Source organism: Eretmochelys imbricata, chromosome 13 (genome assembly GCF_965152235.1).
Source record: "Eretmochelys imbricata isolate rEreImb1 chromosome 13, rEreImb1.hap1, whole genome shotgun sequence".
Classification (NCBI taxonomy): domain Eukaryota; kingdom Metazoa; phylum Chordata; order Testudines; family Cheloniidae; genus Eretmochelys; species Eretmochelys imbricata.
Window position 1 is genome coordinate 36,707,375 of NC_135584.1, and position 20,425 is coordinate 36,727,799.

The 20,425-nt window shown below is 46.1% G+C and overlaps 1 protein-coding gene and 1 pseudogene across 1 annotated transcript; both read left to right on the top strand.

The window, feature by feature from the left end:
• Positions 1 to 2,523: 2,523 nt before the first annotated feature.
• On the top strand, positions 2,524 to 7,903 carry LOC144273215 (olfactory receptor 12D1-like). The gene is made up of 2 exons (XM_077831741.1): positions 2,524 to 3,190; positions 7,629 to 7,903. Exons 1-2 carry the CDS (start codon positions 2,524 to 2,526, stop codon positions 7,901 to 7,903), a joined length of 942 nt encoding a protein of 313 aa, XP_077687867.1.
• Positions 7,904 to 9,289: 1,386 nt separating this feature from the next.
• On the top strand, positions 9,290 to 20,247 carry LOC144273216 (olfactory receptor 12D1-like; annotated as a pseudogene).
• Positions 20,248 to 20,425: the final 178 nt, after the last annotated feature.

Here is a 20,425-nt window from a genome sequence, read left to right on the forward strand (position 1 = left end):
CTTATAGGCTGGGACTTTCAAAAAGGCCTAAGGGCTCTTGGTGCCAAGCCTCATATTGATAGTCACAGGGACATGGATGCCTAACTTCCAGCCCATAAACCATATTTATCACCCAGCAGCTCCCTGGCTAAGTCACAGTTGCCCTACATCTGTTGGATCCACAGTAGAGTAGAAAGAGCAGCCCAATGCAGATGAGCTAGTGGGAAGCTCCTGTCTTCTCCCATTCCCCTGATCTCTTGACTAGCAGCTGTCTGCTGACAGCTCATGTAGTTTATTGTGTAGTGTAAGTGATAAGAGCTCGGGGTTCAGGATTAAACCCCGCTGAGAAGGCATGAAGGGGGGCTCTTATAGCTGCACAGAATAAGAATTAATGCACAAAAGAACATTATTTAAGTTGCAAAGTCAAATACTACACAAAGCAGCTGGGAAATGCCAGGTTCTACAGCTTCTGTGTAACCTTACCTCTGCCCCCTTGTGCGTATGCATTATGATACACTCTTTCATTGCATGATCATATGCTGTTTTGTTCCACAAGAGATCTGTCTTGTTCAGTGCATAGGATGGATGAACAAGGGGCAGAATTATGGCTGCATGGCAACTGTATACCACCAGGCTTGACTTTGCAACTTAAAAATGCACCCAGTTTGTAAACTGATCCAGATAACTCGGTATCAGCGACCTGTCCTCTTCATTATTTACAATCCCCCTTTTTATGATTTTTGTATGTTAAACCCTGAGAATTCTTTTATAGGCTAGACAACAGCCTTTTACATTTTTTGTATCTATACATTTATTGTCCTACATATATTTCAGCTAAAAAAAGTTCCCTGTCCTTCAATTTAACCTGATGGGTGAAGGGAAAATGGTCTCTACAATGGAATGTGTGTAACATTTTTACCCTGTCTTTACTAATACAGACCAGGTGTCCAGGGAAAAGACCCTACAGACCAGGTGTCCAGAGAAAGGGCCCCTCAAACTAATCAAAGTGTCTACAAATGTATGTTATAAAGAAAAGTGGATGGTTGATAAGGGACACTTGTAATTGCACAGGGGTTCTGCCATGGAGGAAAGTAATGACCCACTGAAAGATGTTTTTAACTCATTGAGAACTGTTGGTTGTCACAGCTCTTAATCATAATGTCCAGGTTAGAGATTACATTTTACTCACCACTCAGGTAAACTGAGAACCATAAAAGACAGTCTATCAGTAATTAGGAAAACAGAACACATGGTGGAGTTAAGCTTGGGAAAGGATTTTCCCCCCAGAAAGGGAGTTTGGTTGTCTCACAACCTATAAAACAAAAGTTAGAGTCGGTATGAATACTGTCAGCATTCCATCAGGTACAGAGAAAGGGCCCAAACTGACTTCTCTTCATCATCTACAGGGGATGGTAAAGTGTCTATATTTTCTGTATTCTTCATAGTACTGTATTAAACTTTGATTAATAATCTTCTATTAATAATGCCATTTGAGCCTGTTATTTGACAATCTTGAATCATTATTAAATTAAAACATGCAACTTTTGTGTCATCTGAAAACTTTATGTTTTCTTCTAGGTCATTGATAAAAATGTTCAATAGCATATGAACAAGAATTGAGCCCTGTGGGATCCCATTAAAAACACATCTGTTTGATCATGATTCCCTGTTTATTGTGAGATTCTGATACCTATCATTTAGCCAGTTTGTAACCCATATAATGTATGCCATACTAATTTTGTCTCTTTCAATTTTTTAAATCAAATTGTCATACATTACCAGATCAAACACTTTACAGAAGTCTAAGTATATTGCATGAACTCTATTTCTTTTATCAGCCAAAACGGTGCTATCTATCAATGTTATTTTCCATAAACCCACATGGATTCAAATTAATTATGCTATACTCCTTTAATTATTTATTAATCAAGTCTTGTATTAGCCACTCCATGCCTGGAAATTATGTCAGACTGAGATACCTATAGTTACTTGGGTCATCCCATTTATCCTTTTATAAGAATGGGCCCATCATTAGATTTCTTTCAGTCTTCTGGAACTAAGTCCAGTGTCCCAAAATTAAGGAAAATCAATATCAATCCAGTGACCTCCTTAGCCAGCTTTTTTAGGTTGCAACATAACACTATTTTATTTCTTAGAATGTAGAAGGACTACATGCAAAAATCCAAAAACAAAGAGAGAAAACAGGCTGCTCCCTGAGGCAGAGAGGCACAAGCATGTGAGCATGACAAGAAAAACACCCCCCCACACACACAGACACAAACATACTTAAAGTGATACCTTGCACTCCCAGTACAGTCCTCAGTACCACAATGTAGATATAAATATACGCCACATATTATCCCTCTTGGCCCCCATTACTTTATCTGTGAAATTGGGATGTTACCCCACAGCAGCCATGGGAAGGGTTAATTAATACCTGGCAGGCACTGTGTGGCCCTTAGATGGAAGGTGTGTATAGAAATAAAAAACATGGGGATTGCTGCATTTCTTTCTATTCTGGCATTTCCTGTTCCCCCTGCAGTGATGGAGAACCAGACAGAAGTGGGCGAGTTCATCCTCCTGGGCCTGACCAACCTCCAGGAGCTGCAGTGCTTCCTTTTCACTCTCTTCCTGCTTCTGTACATGGCCAGCGTGCTGGGGAATGGGGCTATCATGGCCGTGGTGCTGGCCGAGCCCCGGCTCCACACCCCTATGTACTTTTTCTTGGGCAACCTCTCCTGCCTAGACATCTGCTACTCCACGGTCACCATGCCCAAAATGCTGGCTGGCTTCCTCTTGAGACACCAGATCATCTCCTTCACCGGCTGCCTGGTCCAGCTCCATTTCTTCCACTTCCTTGGCAGCAGTGAGGCTGTGCTGTTGGCCGTCATGGCCTACGACCGCTATGTGGCCATCTGCAACCCACTGCGTTACAGGCTGGTCATGAGCACACAGGTCTGCCTGCTCCTGGCAGCAGCCACCTGGTCCAGTGGTTTCCTGCATGCCCTGATGCACACGGTCATGACCTCCCAGCTGCATTTCTGTGGCCCCAACCATGTCCACCACTTCTTCTGTGACATAAAACCGCTGCTGAGCCTGGCCTGCAGCAGCACCCGCCTCAACCTGAGCCTCCTCAACATCATCACCGGAGGCATTGTGATAGGTCCATTCATACTAACACTCCTCTCCTACCTGTACATCATCTACTTCCTCCTGTTTAAAAAAGCCGGCGCTCTGCGAACCAGCTGAGCGGCGGGGAACCAGCTGAGCAGCGGGGGACAGCAGAGCAGCAAACAGCAGGAGTTTGCCTGAGATCTGTGTTGGTGAGTATCTGGGTATCTGAGTGTGTGTTTGGTGAGAGGATTGGAGTGTTTGTAGTGAAGGCAACTTGAAAGTTTGAGCGAGTGCTTGATTGGTTGGCTGAAAAGGGCGGGAGTTGGGAGTGTTTTGTTTCAGGTGAGCCTGGCTGTTTAAAAACGCCGGCGCTTCACGAACCAGCTGAGCAGAGGGGAACCAGCTGAGCAGCAGGGGACAGCAGAGCAGCAAACAGCAGGAGTTTGCCTGGGAGTTCGCCTGGAGTGAGCCCACTGAGGCTTACACCCTAACGACTTCTCTGTGTAATTACTGCATCTCCTGAGGAAGCTCGTAGTAGGAAGGTAATATGGATGGGGAGTGTTCAGCTGTTGTGACCTGCACTGGATGTGCCATGTTTGTCTTTCTTCCACAGGACAGAAGCGACTTTATGTGTACAAAGTGCAAGCTGGTCTCCATATTGGAAGAGAATGTTCAAGGTCTGGAGCGACAGGTATCGACCCTGCATTGTATAAGAGAAACTGAAGATTTCCTGGACAGATGTCAGGATATGCTTCTACAGGCACAAGGTTCTGAAGATTCAGAGCAGGCTGCGCAGCGCGGACAGGAGGACGGTGAAGAAATTTGGCAACATGTTTTGGTTCCCCCAGAAGAAGAAGGGGGAACGTCCATGTACCAGCAACGCAGATACAGTTAGTAACCGTTTTCATGTTCTCTCCAAAGGTACTTTGCGGGGAGTGGCCCAGATGATACGTCTGGGGGAAGGGAGCAGAAGGAGACTCCACCAGGTGAACGGCATGAGATGCACTGTCCTAAGGTTGGGGGTTCCACGACCACCACTCCCAAGAGAAGGAGGCGGGTGGTGATGGTCGGGGACTCTCTCTTCAGGGGGACTGAGTCATCGATCTGCCGCCCTGACCGGGAAAACAGAGAAGTCTGCTGCTTGCCAGGGGCTAAGATTCGCAATGTGACGGAGAGTCTACCGAGACTCATCAAGCCCTCGGACCTCTACCCCTTCCTGCTTTTCCATGTGGGCACCAATGATACTGCCAAGAATGACCTTGAGTGGATCACTGCGGACTACGTGGCTCTGGGAAGGAGGATAAAGGAGTATGAGGCGCAAGTGGTGTTCTCGTCCATCCTCCCCGTGGAAGGAAAAGGCCGGGGTAGGGATCGTCGAATCGTGGAAGTGAATGAATGGCTACGCAGGTGGTGTCGGAGAGAAGGCTTTGGATTCTTCGACCATGGGATGGTGTTCCATGAAGGAGGAGTGCTAGGCAGAGACGGGCTCCACTTAACGAAGAGAGGGAAGAGCATCTTCGTGAGCAGGCTGACTAACCTAGTGAGGAGGGCTTTAAACTAGGTTCACCAGGGGAAGGAGACCAAAGCTCTGAGGTAAGTGGGGAAGTGGGATACTAGGAGGAAGCACGAGCAGGAGTGTGTGAGAGGGGAGGGCTCCTGCCTCATACTGAGAACGAGGGGCGATCAGCGGGTTATCTCAAGTGCCTATATACAAATGCACAAAGCCTGGGAAACAAGAAGGGAGAACTGGAAGTCCTGGCAAAGTCAGGGAATTATGATGTGATTGGAATAACGGAGACTTGGTGGGATAACTTGCATGACTGGAGTACTGTCATGGATGGGTATAAACTGTTCAGGAAGGACAGGCAGGGCAGAAAAGGTGGGGAAGTTGCACTGTATGTAAGGGAGCAGTATGACTGCTCAGAGCTCAAGTATGAAACTGCAGAAAAACCTGAGAGTCTCTGGATTAAGTTTAGAAGCGTGAGCAACAAGGGTGATGTCATGTTGGGAGTCTGCTATAGACCACCAGACCAGGGGGATGAGGTGGACGAGGTTTTCTTCCAGCAACTCGCAGAAGCTACTAGATCGCACGCCCTGGTTCTCATGGGCAACTTCAATCATCCTGATGTCTGCTAGGAGAGCAATACAGCGGTGCACAGACAATCCAGGAAGGTTTTGGAAACTGTAGGGGACAATTTCCTGGTGCAAGTGCTGGAGGAACCAACTAGGGGCAGAGCTCTTCTTGACCTGCTGCTCACAAACCGGGAAGAATTAGTAGGGGAAGCAAAAGTGGATGGGAACCTGGGAGGCAGTGACCATGAGATGGTCGAGTTCAGGATCCTGACACAAGGAAGAAAGGAATGCAGCAGAATATGGACCCTGGACTTCAGAAAAGCAGACTTTGACTCCCTCAGGAACTGATGGGCAAGATCCCCTGGGAGAATAACATGAGGGGGAAAGGAGTCCAGGAGAGCTGGCTGTATTTTAAAGAATCCTTATTGAGGTTACAGGGACAAATCATCCCGATGTCTAGAAAGAATAGTAAATATGGCAGGCGACCAGCTTGGCTTAACAGTGAAATCCTTGCTGATCTTAAACACAAAAAAGAGGCTTACAAGAAGTGGAAGATTGGATAAATGACCAGGGATGAGTATATAAATATTGCTCGGGTATGTAGGAATGAAATCAGGAAGGCTAAATCACACCTGGAGTTGCAGCTAGCGAGGGATGTTAAGAGTAACAAGAAGGGTTTCTTCAGGTATGTTGGCAATAAAAAGAAAGCCAAGGAAAGTGCAGGCCCCTTACTGAATGAGGGAGGCAACCTAGTGACAGAGGATGTGGAAAAAGCTAATGTGCTTTTTTTGCCTCTGTCTTCACGAACAAGGTCAGCTCCCAGACTACTGCACTAGGCAGCACAGCATGGGGAGGAGGTGGCCAGCCTTCTGTGAAGGAAGAAGTGGTTTGGGACTATTTAGAAAAACTGGACGTGCACAAGTCCATGGGGCCGGATCCGTTGCTTCCGAGAGTGCTAAAGGAATTGGCGGATGTGATTGCAGAGCCATTGGCCATTATCTTTGAAAACTCATGGCAAATGGGGGACGTCCCGGATGACTGGAAAAAGGCTAATGTAGTGCCAATCTTTTAAAAAACGGAAGAAGGAGGATCCTGGGAACTACAGGCCAGTCAGCCTCACCTCAGTCGCCGGAAAAATCATGGAGCCTGTCCTCAAGGAATCAATTCTGAAGCACTTAGACGAGAGGAAAATGATCAGGAAGAGTCATCATGGATACACCAAGGGCAAGTCATGCCTGACTAATCTAATTGCCTTCTATGATGAGATAACTGGTTCTGTGGATGAAGGGAAAGCAGTGAACGTGTTATTCCTCGACTTTAGCAAAGCTTTTGACACGGTCTCCCACAGTATTCTTGTCAGCAAGTTAAAGAAGTATGGGCTGGATGGATGCACTACAAGGTGGGTAGAAAGTTGGTTAGATTGTCGGGCTCAACGGGTAGTATTCAATGGCTCCATGTTTAGTTGGCAGCCGGTATCTAGCGGAGTGCCCCAAGGGTCGGTCCTGTGGCCGGTTTTGTTCAATATCTTCATTAATGATCTGGAGGATGGTGTGGCTTGCACCCTCAGCAAGTTTGCCAATGACACTAAACTGGGAGGAGTGGTAGATATGATGGAGGGTAGGGATAGGATACAGAGAGCCCTAGACAAATTGGAGGATTGGGCCAAAAGTAATCTGATGAGGTTCAACAAGGACAAGTGCAGAGTCCTGCACTTAGGACGGAAGAATCCAATGCACCGCTACAGACTAGGGACTGAATGGCTAGGCAGCAGTTCTGCAGAGAAGGACCTAGGGGTGACAGCGGACGAGAAGCTGGATATGAGTCAGCAGTGTGCCCTTGTTGCCAAGAAGGCCAATGGCATTTTGGGACGTATATGTAGGGGCACTGCCAGCAGATCGAGGGACTTGATCGTTCCCCTCTATTCGACACTGGTGAGGCCTCATCTGGAGTACTGTGTCCAGTTTTGGGCCCCACACTACAAGAAGGATGTGGAGAAATTGAAGAGGGTCCAGCGAAGGGCAACAAAAATGATTAGGGGTCTGGAACACATGACTTATGAGGAGAGGCTGAGGGAACTGGGATTGTTTAGTCTATGGAAGAGAAGAATGAGGGGGGATTTGATAGCTGCTTTTAACTACCTGAAAGGTGGATCCAAAGAGGATGGATCTGGACTATTCTCAGTGATAGCAGATGATAGGACAAGGAGTAATGGTCTCAAGTTGCAGTGGGGGAGATTTAGGTTGGATATTAGGAAAAACTTTTTCACTAGGAGGGTGGTGAAACACTGGAATGCGTTACCTAGGGAGGTGGTGGAATCCCCTTCCTTAGAAGTTTTTAATATCAGGCTTGACAAAGCCCTGGGTCAGATGATTTAGTTGGGATTGGTCCTGCTCTGGGCAGGGGGTTGGGCTAGATGGCTTCCAGAGGTCCCTTCCAACTCTGTTATTCTATGATTCTATGATTCCTCCTGAAGGTACAGTCATGGGAGAGGAGGCGGAAGGCCTTCTCCACCTGCACCTCCCACCTCACGGTGGTGACTTTACTCTACGTGCTTGTTATCATTAACTATGTACTGCCCTCTCAGGGGGGTTCCCAGGAGAGGGACATGATAGCCACCCTCATGTACAGCATCATCACCTCTGTCCTGAACCCCCTGATCTACACCCTGAGGAACCGGGAGGTGAAATCTGCCCTGAGGAAAGTGGTAGGAAGAAATCTGTTCCCTGGAAGAACATGAAAAAACTCAATGTTTTTCTCTGTCTCTGAGGCTGAGAATGAGAGTGGGTAATGTGCTTTCTCTCATTGAGTCTATTGTGCATTGGGAGCTGGCCATTAATGTGCAGGGAATCAATGTGCATTGGGCACTGGGAAATAGGCTGTAGAGAACCTTCCTAAACTGGAGAATGGAGGTTAATAGCAAGGGAGACTTTAAAGTCATAAAGAAAATGAGGACTTGTGGCATCTGATGAATGCATCGGAATGCATCCGATGAAGTGAGCTGTAGCTTATGAAAGCTTATGCTCAAATAAATTTGTTAGTCTCTAAAGTGCCACAAGTACTCCTTTTCTTTTTGTGGATACAGACTAACACAGCTGCTACTCTGAAACCTTTAAAGTCAGAAGGGACCATTGTGATCATCTGGTCTGACCTCCTGTACATTGCAGACCACAGAACCTCACTCATCCACTCCTGTAATAGACCCCTAACCTCTGGCAGAGTAACTGAAGTCCTCAAATCATGGGTTAAATACTTCAAGTAAAAGAGAATTCACCACTGACACTAGTTGTGCAATGGTCAGCAGAAAATTGACAGTAGGGAATAAGAAGCCTGGGTGGAAATAAACAATACATTGGAAATTGATGAGGAATCTTTTCATTTGACAAAAAGAAATAAACGAATAATTTGCCAACATTTTCAGTAGAAAATCTTGATTTTTCATGGAAGAAATGAAAATGGCCAAAACTCAAAAATGTACTGCCATAACTGAGCGGTTTTGTGGTTCAGCAGTGTTGGTTTCCCAATAGAAAGTCTTTCTTTTTGAGAAAAGCAGACAGTTTGCACAAAAAATTTAGTAAAAAAAAAAAAAAAGAAGGATGTTGAAAAACCCATTTTCCATCAGAAAGATTTCAATGGAAAAATTCACTCATGCCTATCAAGAAGCCTTCTTCATTTGCATCTGTGGGTGGAGTCTCGGATTTTTAAAGGTGTATGGTGCAGAAGGGCACTCAAATCCTATTGGCTGTTAATGAGAGTTGGGCACCCTTAAGTCCCTTTGAAAATTTCATCCTCCATGCACAATTGCATAACATGTTCAGCCCCCAACATACTGCAGAACTCAATCCCTAAAAAACATCGAGCTCCCACCGAGATCTAACCTATATCAAGCCCACATAGATCCCCACCCATGTTCCCTACTGCAGCACAGACAAGTTGTTCCTTGCAGTGTGCCATGAGAGTCAACAGAACAGAGCTATTTTGGATCTAAAAGGAAGAGGGATGGGCAGAGCTTCTTCTATAGTTGAGGCTCTCACAGAGCAGGCTTTGGACTAGATCCACAAAGGCATGTAGGCGTCTCCATCAAATTGGAGAAAATCCACAAGAGAGCAACAAAAATGACTAAAACATGACCTACGTGGAAAGGTTGAAAAGACTGGGTTTGTTTAGTTTGGAGAAGTGAAGACTGAGGGGGAAACATGATAACAGTTTTCAAGTACGTAAAAGGTTGTTATAAAGAGGTAAGTGATTAATTTTTCTCCGGAACCACTGAGGACAGGACAAGAAGTAATGGGCTTAAATTTCAGCAAGGTGGATTTTGGTTAAACATTAGGAAAAAAACTTAAGAATGGGTTAGACAAACACCAGATGGGGCATCTAGAGAATGCGTAGTCCTGCCACAGTGAGGACTGGACTAGATGACCTGTTGAGTTCCCTCCCAGTCCTATGATTCTATGAGTAAGCTCTAGGCACTCAGTATTGGGAAACTAAAGAGACAGCTTGAGAGTCCAGTGATGACTCGGAGTATCTGGAGAACAAGGGTGGTGCAATGTGGGGAAAGGTACCTGGAGACCTTGAACAGGGCCCAAGCCAGGATCACAGTAACGTGGCGGTGGGGATCTGGAGCCAGTTCTGTGGAAAGGGGAGGTACTGAGACAAAGGCACATGATGCCATGGTCAAGCAACCCAGTGCAGACAATATAGAAGGAGTCATTGGTGTCAGATGAGGGTCTTCATGCTGAAGCAAAGGCAAGAGCAATAAGCAGGCGGAATAAGTCGCTATCCGCGGGGTAAGCATCTGACATAATCAGTACCAATGTGGCCTGCTGACCTGCAGTGATCAGGAAAGACTGATGTGTCAAAGAATTATCCAGACCCCATAGTCCCTGAGAGAATACCAGAGTCAATGGCTCAGGTGTCTCTTAATCAGTCAGTATCAGAAGAAACAAGCCAAAGGGCACACTTTGCCTTTGGTACCTGATGGATCCTCTATGGAAGAATCTGTGACCCAGGGATTTCTTGATGCCAACTGGCAGAGGGCAGAGGGGGTGCATATGGGTTTACAGGGCAGACTGATGCTCACAGGCCTGCTTTTACTAATTGCAGCCAGAATATAACCCCAAGGATAAGGACAGCAGCTTATTCAAAGAACTAGGCTCTTGCTGCTTGTTCAACTCAGGACGGTGCGGTGACATTAATTCCAAATCAATGCTGCATGTTTTAAATGCATAGGATTTGTGGCCTGCGCACGGACTGGTACTGAAAAAATCTGTATGTTAAATACTATTATTTGTTTGTTTGCATAGTACCTGCTGTGTTGCTGTAATGAGAAGATTGTGTTTAGATTTATGAGGAGTCTTCAATAACCCTCAAATTGTCCTCTTATAAATATCTAGATTTTTTTTAGTCGGAGCCCCATTGCTGCACTATTGTTTCTTTCTTCCACACTGGAGCAATTCAGGTTACAGGCATGCATGACTGTCCCAATTTGCATATTTGTCTGATGTGGTATTATCCACAGGAGGGAGTTCCACGGTCAAAACATACCTTCACCATTCCTGCTCTAAAATGGAATTATTGTGGGTACTTGTGTAATCCAGATTGGGTGGGTCATGCCATCTCAGCCCTTCCTCACACACACACACAGAAAGAGAAAGAGACCTCGTCCCACCAAATAGCCTGGTGGTTAGGGCATTCTGCTGGGAGCCAGGAGAAATGGGTTTCAGACTGTGATGGGTTGTTACCCTGGGGTGTAGTCTGGGAGCAGTTGGAATCGTTGTGCCCCCTAACCATTCAGCTGGGTTGGCCTCTCTCACACTGCTCTGCTGGTGACTCAGCCAGCCTCTCCAGGCCCTGTTATCACCCAACATGACAGCAGGTGGTGCCACACACCTAACTGAATTAACTGAGTGCTTTATGTAACCCACTCATGGACAAACAGGGAGCCCCTAGCCAGCTTCCCAGCTCCCCAGCCTTTCACCCCTACTGAGGGATAAACCAGAATTATACCATCTTGCACTGCACAGGGATCTGTACAAAGTCCAGTGGAGGGCAACAAAAATGATTAGGGGGCTGGGGCACATGACTTATGAGGAGAGGCTGAGGGAACTGGGCTTATTTAGTCTGCAGAAGAGAAGAATGTGCGGGGGGAGGGATTTGATAGCAGCCTTCAACTATCTGAAGGGAGGTTCCAAAGAGGAGGGAGTTAGGTTGTTCTCAGTGGTGGCAGATAACAGGACAAGAAGCAATAGTTTCAAGTTGCAGTGGGGGAGGTCCAAGTTGGATATTAGGAAACACTATTTCACTACGAGGGTGGTGAAGCACTGGAATGGATTACCTAGGGAGGTGGTAGAATCTCCATCCTGAGAGGTTTTTAAGGCCCAGCTTGACAAAGCCCTGGCTGGGATGATTTATTTGGGATTGGTCCTGCTTTGAGCAGGGGGTTGGACTAGATGACCTCCTGAGGTCTCTTCCAACCCTAATCTTCTATGATAAACAAAACTGCAAACTAAGTCTTTTACAAACTAGACAGGATTTGAATCAGCACTATCTCACCCTGTCTGGTGATACAAGCAGGCTTGCTGATTCTTGAGGCACAAGCTGCATCTGCCTTGCAGTTTGGGTTCCCCTCCTTCATTCCAAGTCCTTTGTCTTCCATTACTTCTTTCAGGTGTTGAATTGTGGGGGAATGAGAACAAATCATGTTGTCGCTGCACACCGTATAGAGTTTCTCCATATGGTGGGAACCCTTTGTTACAAGCTAAATTCTCAGCCCAGTTTGTGGAAAAATACGGGTACCAAAATGGAGTTCAGTATCATGTGGTCTGGTCACATGCCCTTGCCGGCCTTGCTGAGTCACAGCAGCCATTATTCATACGCTGGTTGAAACGTTCCCAGGTGAGGACAAACCTTTTCCATGGTCCATTGTCTTTGCTGATGGGCCATTAGCACTGTCTAGCTTCTTCATTGTTGTGCATGAAAGGCTTGTTGTGTGTGTCACCCAGAGTAGGTACATTTGAAATACAGATACATAGTCAATATTCATAACTTCAGATATAAAAATGATACATGCACACAAATAGGATAATCATATTCAGCAAATCATAACATTTTTATAGACACCTCACATGACACATTTGGTACAGGATGCATCTTAATTATGTCAAAATCTATCATAATGATACCACGATGATGAATACGGGGTGTAGTGTCACACAGACCCGCCTCCAAATTAGGCAGAGGGCGGGATCCAGGGCTGTGGGTCTTCCACATCCCAGCTGAGTGCTCTGACCACTGAGATATCGGGTATAATGGGACACCTCACCAAAAAAAATCTTATCCCCTGTTGACCTTTGTGTGTGGCACCTCCCAGAGGTACTCAAGGTTGTGAGATGCCTTGCCGGTGCCTGCCCTTAGCGTGAAGCAATCTTTGTCTATGCCTGCTGTGGTTCCGCTCCTGGAAACCAACAGCCTCTGTCCTCCAGGTCTCTGCAGACCTCTCCTTCTCTGTGTCTCTGTGCCCCTGCCACTGGATGGTCACAGTAATTACCAAGTCAGCTGCCACCAAAGAGACAGTGCACACACCAGCCTGTTTGATCTAGCTATGCAGTCACACTTTGCTTAATGTTACAGCACTGAGATCTACTTCTGATAAAACAAAGAGTTTATTAACAAAGATTGGAGTGACACTGAGTAAGGGCCAGAACTAGAGACTGTGTCTGGACTCTTCTTAGACCTAATTGATTTCAAAGCATCCACCTGGGGGACTCAGCCAGGGCTGTAACCTTGTTTGTTTTTTACCGTTCAACCAGCTCATCTATGTCGACCTCAGTTTCTTGAAGAAACACTTGGCTTGTTTGTTCATTCAGTAACTCTCCAGTGGTGCATGAATCCTGTCCCAGAGGAGCCATCCACTGAATGGAAATCTTGCTTCCCTGATAATGCCATGGGTACTCCATGGAATATGGACATAATAAAAAGGTTTCTTGCCTGCTCAGTCATCAAAGGTTTTCAGAACAACCAGGGCTCACTCCTCTCCTATGGTCTGAACTGACTGAAATTCCTGCAATTTCCCCACAACACACTTTGTCACCTGTCACTGTTGAAACAACTCATCTAGAAAGAGGACCAGTATCACTCAGGTAAGTGCTGGAAGGGGAAATAGCAGGAAAGCGCCCGCTAGTTTTCTAAATCCACAAATACAAGTATGTTCCTGATGTCTGGAATTACTGGTTTCTTTCTTTCTTTCTTTCTTTCTTTCTTTCTTTCTTTCTTTCTTTCTTTCTTTCTTTCTTTCTTTTATATTATAAAAAGGAGAGGCTGAGTAAGAGCTTGTCTACATGGCCCCGTGTTTTGGTCTATGGGGGCATGAATTGCAGAGTTCACTAGTATGCTGGACTGTAATTGTCCTGTGAGTGCAAATGCAAATCAAGTACCTTTTAGTTCACACTTGCAGGGGGTACATGGGGCATTTACAACCAATCATGATAGAGAGTGCTGTGACTTACACTCCTGTTGTCCAAACTCTGGACATGTCCTAAGGCACCGGTTTTCAACTTTTTTTTTTCATTTGCAGACCCCTAAAAAATGGATGTGTGTACCCCATTGGAAATATTAGACATAGTCCGTGGACCCCCAGGGGTCCTTGTACCATGTGTTGAAAACCACTGCACTAAGACAAGGTTATGGGAAATTCCTTAACACAGTTAGGTCCCTTATTTGCTAGGCTGCCTCCATACACATGAGAATGGTGCAGTGCACAGCAAATTAAGGTTAGGTTTAGGGATTAGAAAGTTAGACACCAAAGTACCTCCCATTGAATGTCAGTGAGAGTTTGGCACCTGCTTCCCCATCGCTATAGTGAACATACAAATCTACAAAGAAATGTGGGAGATGACCGTGACAACAATGATGATGATTCTTCACTGATACGGCAGTTTCACCTGCAGTCTACAAGAGAGCAAGTTGAACCTTAGAGTTACAAACGCCTCGGGAGTGGCGGTTGTTCGTAATTCTGAAATGTGCATAACTCTGAACAAAACGTTATGGGCAGTGATGAGCTGCCAAAATCTTAACAACCGGTTCCCTATAAAAAGCTCTGATTTAAGGGATGTGCCCCAGTATGTATTTTTTGTCCCAACAGGGTTACCATATGTCCGTATTTTCCTGAGAGGAATTTTTAAAATTTAAAAATTCCTCCTGGGCAGCGATTTAAGAACCAAAAAGCCTGACCTGTCCGGGAAAATACAGGTGTGTGTTAACCCTGTCTAAAGTTCTTTGTTAAAAAGATGGGCCTGAACTAGAAATGAGCTCCGTGTCACATGTGTGGGGCCCCGCCATGCCCTGGGGGTCTGCTAGGGTGACCAGATGTCCCGATTTTATAGGGACAGTCCTGATTTTGGGGTCTTTTTCTTACATAGGCTCCTATTACCCGCCACCCTCTGTCCTGATTTTTCACACTTGCTGTCTGGTCACCCTAGGGTGTGCACATGTGTAGGTCCCAGCTGCTCCCTGCCCCCCTCATTGAACCAGGTGTGCAGGGTTACTGCCCTGGGAACTGCAGGGCACCAGTGGACGTGGGGCCAGCTGCAGAAAGGGGCATGAGGCAGGGCTAGCTGGAGGCGGGCGTGCAGCGCTGGCTGTGGGCAGGGTAGGGGGTGTGGAGCTGGCTGGAGACAGGAGGGTGCGGGGTTGGCTGGAGACAAGGGGGTGTGGGGCTGGCTGGAAACAGGGCAGGGGCTGACTGGAGGTAGGGGCTGGCTGCAGGCAAGGCAGGGGGGTGCAGGGCTGGCTGGAGACAAAGGCTGGCTGCGGGCAGGGCAGGGGGTGCGGCAGGGGCTGGTACGGGCAGGGCAGGGGGTGCGTGCAGCAGGGGTTGGCTGGATACAGGGCAGGGGATGCGGAAGGGGCCGGCTGCAGGCAGGGGGTGCAGGGGTGGCTGGAGACAGGGGCTGGTGCGGGCAGGATGGTGGGTGCTCACAGGGAGAGCGGCTCAGAGCAGCCCGAGCAGCAGGACGCAGCCCAGGCCCAGCAGAGCAGCCGGGGACCCACCCAGCAACAGCAGGAGCCCCAGGGCCAGGGGAGCAGCAGCAGCAACAGGGCTCGTGCCCAGGGCCAGGCGGCAGCCCACGTGGCTCCCACAGGGCAGCACCCCCGGCGTCCGGAGGAGGAATTACATCACTTCCCGGCCGGAGCCCATCAAAGCCTCAGCGCCCCCTGCAGGGAAGCGGGTTAACAACCGGTTCTAAAACTGCTCCAAAATTTAACAACTGGTTCGCGCGAACCGGTGCGAACCAGTTCCAGCTCACCACTGGTTATGGGTGTTCTTTCAAAAGTTTACAATGGAACATTGATTTAATGCAGTTTTGAAACTTTACTATGGAGAAGAAAAATGCTGCTTTTCCTTTTTTTAGTTGTTTACATATAACACAGTACTGTACTATATTTGCTTTTTTTTTTTGCTTCTACTGCTGCATGATTGCATACTCCTGGTTCCAAATGAGGTGTGTGGTTGACTGATTGTCATCCCATCCTCCTGCACTCCTGAGCTGCTGCTTGCTGGAGAGACACTGCCAAAGCAAAGGAAATAGCCCAAGAACTTAAATATGTATGGAAATGTTTCTCAGCCAAATATTTCAACCTGCTCTCTTGCAGACTGCAGGTGAAACTGCCGTATTAGTGCAGAATCATCATCATTGTTGTCACGGTCATCTCCCACATTTCTTTGTAGATTTGTGTCATCTGCAAAATGTTGTCCCTGTATTTAATGTTCACCCGCTTGTCTGGATTGTTAATAAACATAAAATAACGACACCAGCTCCTATAGGGAACCTTGTGGTGCTTAAATTATTTCACGTTTCCTAGTGTTTACGAAGGACAGTCACTGCTCAGAAGCAGCTCATAGTCTCAGGTCAAATGAATACAAAGAAATCAGGGAAAGGGGAATAACAACAGGAAATTGTATTGAGTGTAAATCCAGAAGAGACCAATAGATAATCTAGTCTGATCACCTTTATAGTACAAGCCATTTCATTTCACCCTGCCGCCTCGGTACATAGCCCAATAATTTGTGTTTGGCTAAGGCATAGCTTGCAGAAAGGCAACCAGTCTTCATTTAAAGACATCAAGAGATGGAGAATCCATCTCTTGTTAGTGATTTCCTTGTTAGTGTTTTCTTATGGTTCAGCATTATTGCTGTTAAAAAAACATTGTGCCTAACTCTCCATTTTGAATTTGTTTGGCTTTAACTTCCAGACATTGGTTCTTGTTCTACCTTTCTCCACTAAATTAAGGAGCCCTTTAGTATCCAGTATTTTCTCCCTATGAAAAAAGAAAAGGAGAACTTGTGGCACCTTAGAGACTAACTAATTTATTTGAGCATAAGCTTTTGTGAGCTACAGCTCACTTCATTGGATGCATTCAGTGGAAAATACAGTGGAGAGATTTATACACATAGAGAACATGAAACAATGGGTGTTACCGTACACACTGTAACCAGAGTGATCACTTAAGATGAGCTATTACCATCAGGAGAGAGGGGGCGGCGGGGGGGTAAACCTTTTGTAGTGATAATCAAGGTGGGCCATTTCCAGCAGTTGACAAGAACGTCTAAGGAACAGTGGGGGGTGGGGGAGAGAAATAGTTTTACTTTGTGTAATGACCCATCCACTCCCAGTCTCTATTCAAGCTTAAGTTAATTGTATCCTGTTTGCAAATTAATTCCAATTCAGCAGTCTCTCCTTGGAGTCTGTTTTTGAAGTTTTTTTGTTGAAGAATTGCAACTTTTAGGTCTGTAATCAAGTGACCAAAGAGAATGAAGTGTTCTCCGACTGGTTTTTGAATGTTATAATTCTTGACGTCTGATTTGTGTCCATTTATTCTTTTACGTAGAGACTGTCCAGTTTGACCAATGTACATGGCAGAGGGGCGTTGCTGGCACAGGATGGCATCTATCACATTGGTAGATGTGCAGGTGAACGAGCCTCTGATAGTGTGGCTGACGTGATTAGGCCCTATGGTGGTGTCCCCTGAATATATATGTGGACACAGTTGGCAACGGGTTGTTGCAATGATAGGTACCTGGGTTAGTGGTTCTGTTGTGTAGTGTGTGGTTGCTGGTGGGTATTTGTTTCAGGTTTGGGGGCTGTCTGTAAGCGAGGACTGGCCTGTCTCCCAAGATCTGTGAGAGTGATGGGTCGTCCTTCAGGATAGGTCATAGATCCTTGATGATGCGTTGGAGAGGCTTTAGTTGGGGGATGAAGGTGATGGCTAGTGGCGTTCTGTTATTTTCTTTGTTGCCCTCTGTTCCTCAGACGTTCTTGTCAACTGCTGGAAACGGCCCTCCTTGATTATCACTACAAAAGGTTTACTGCACCCCCCCCCCTGCTCTCCTGCTGGTAATAGCTCATCTTAAGTGATCACCCTCGTTACAGTGTGTATGGTAACACCCATTGTTTCATGTTCTCTATGTATATAACTCTCCCCACTGTATTTTCCACTGAATGCATCCGATGAAGTGAGCTGTAGCTCATGAAACCTTATGCTCAAATAAATTTGTTAGTCTCTAAGGTGCCACAAGTACTCCTTTTCTTTTTGCAAATACAGACTAACACGGCTGCTACTCTGAAACCTCTCCCTATGAAAGTACTTAGTCACCTCTCAGCCTCCCTTTTGATAAACTAAATGGATTGAGCTCTTCAAGTCACTCAGGATTTGTCTATACTTCCAGCTAAATCAGCACAGCTGTGATAAATGCAGCAATATCGATTTAGCGGGTCTGGTGAAGACAAGCTAAGTCGATAGCAGAACACTCTTCCATCAATGTCTGTACTCCATCTCCCCAAGAGGCATAAGGTAAGTCATTGGGAAAGTGTCTCCTGTCAACATAGCGTGGTGTAGACATCACTGTAAGTTGACCTAAGTTATGTTGACTTCAGTTATGTAACTTATACGTAAGAACATAAGAATGGCCATCCTGGGTCAGGCCAAAAGTCCATCTAGCCCAGTATCCTGTCTTTCGACAGTGGTCAATGCCAGGTGCCCAGAGGGAATGAACTGAACAGGTAATCATCAAGTGACCCATTCCCTGTCACTCATTCCCAGTTTCTGGCAAACAGAGGCTAGAGACACCATCCCCACCCATCCTGGCTAATAGCCATTGATTGACCTATCCTCCATGCATTTATTTAGTTCTTTTTTGAACCCTGTTATAGTCTTGGCCTGCATAACTTAGGTCAACATACAGCTTTCGTGTAGACAAGCCTCCCTTGAAAGGCATTTTCTCTAATCATTTTTGTGGTTCTTTTCTGAACCCTCTCCAACTTTTTAGTGTATGAACAAGTCAGCTTTGATCATGGTGGGCAACACAGCAGAAATGGGGCTGTGAGAGGGACTTAAATGCGGGTAGAATAGGGGATTTATGGATGAGTTTGCAGAGGTTTACAATACATGGCACGGTGTGAGAATGGGACAAACAGAAGGACTATGAACTGGAGAGCATTGATGGAGTGAAAGGAACTGGAGGCATCAGAAAGCATGACAAGGGAGGATATACAGGGAAAGGCAGAGTTACTTAGACCTTTCCAACTGGTGCCTAGAACCTGAGCTTTGATACAATATCCAGTGGGAAGCCAATGGACGGATCCAAAGAGTGAAGAGCTGCTAAGCTTGTTACTTCATGAAAATTGGCCCTTTAATGCTGCCCTTTGTTATCTCTCATACTTTTCCACTTACCCCATGACCTCATAGATCCTTTCATAGCCTATTGTGAGGCACATAAAGGAATTTTGAAGGTCTAAATAAATGTCAACCCATTCTGCTTTATCTACTGTTTCGGTCACACAGTCACGTAATTCTAACAGATAAGTGAAACCCAATTTTCCTTTGCAAAATCTGTGCTGCTTAGACACTATCATATCATGATCCTCTGGGTCTTTTATTAATCTATCTGTAATTATTCTTTCAACCTCTTTATTGGGCTCATATGTTAGGCTTACTGGTCTGTAATTCCCTGGATCACCTCTAAGGACTTTTAAAAATGTAGGGAAAACATTTATTAGCCTCCAGTATAATAACTGATTCTGAAATTCTATCAAACTAAGAGAATGCTGAAGTAAATTTCAAAAGAATTATCTTTTTCTTGAAATTATTCATTTAAATTTTTTATTCAAAAAGAGAAAACTTTCAGCTCTACTCCTCATGTGGAGTGATATGAGACACCCTGCAGCTATTCTGTCTCCTTTTCTTGTATATTCCAGTGACGGAGAACCAGACGGAGATAAGCAAGTTCATCCTCCTGGGCCTGACCAATCTCCAGGAGCTGCAGTGCTTCCTCTTCATTCTCTTCCTGATGCTTTACTTGGCCAGCATTCTGGGGAATGGGGCAATCATGGCCATTGTAATGGCTGAACCCCGGCTTCACACCCCCATGTACTTCTTCTTGGGCAACCTCTCCTGTCTGGACATCTTCTACTCAACAGTCACCGTGCCCAAGATGCTGGCTGGTTTCCTCTCAGGGCACCAGACCATCTCCTTCACTGACTGCCTGGCTCAGCTCCATTTCTTAGAATCATAGAATCATAGAATATCAGGGTTGGAAGGGACCCCTGAAGGTCATCTAGTCCAACCCCCTGCTTGAAGCAGGACCAATTCCCAGTTAAATCATCCCAGCCAGGGCTTTGTCAAGCCTGACCTTAAAAGGGGAAGCAGTGAGGTCATTCTTCTGGCTGTCATGGCCTATGACCGCTATGTGGCCATCTGCAACCCACTTCGCTACATGCTGGTCATGAACCCACAGGTCTGCCTGCTCCTGGCAGCAGACACCTGGACCACCGGCTTCCTACATGCCCTGCTGCACATGTCATGACCTCCCGACTGCACTTCTGTGGCTGCAACCATGTCCACCACTTTTTCTGTGACATCAAGCCCCTGCTGAGCCTGGCCTGCAGCAGCAACCACTTCAACCTGAGCCTCCTCAACATCGTCACGGGGACCATTGCTCTGAGTCCCTTCATCATCACGCCCCTCTCCTACCTCTACATCATCTTCTTCCTCTTCCTGAAGGTCCAATCACAATCACAATCAATGTGATTTGGGCACACAACTTCCTTGGGCTCCATTGAAAATCCAAGACATAGACAATTACTCTCAGCCTGTTACACTTCCAAGGTCAATGAACAAATGTGGGAGAACTTTTGCATTTTAATATGGCTACATGTAAACATAAATCTCAGAGCAAAGAATGTAGGCCATGTCTATACGATGGGGG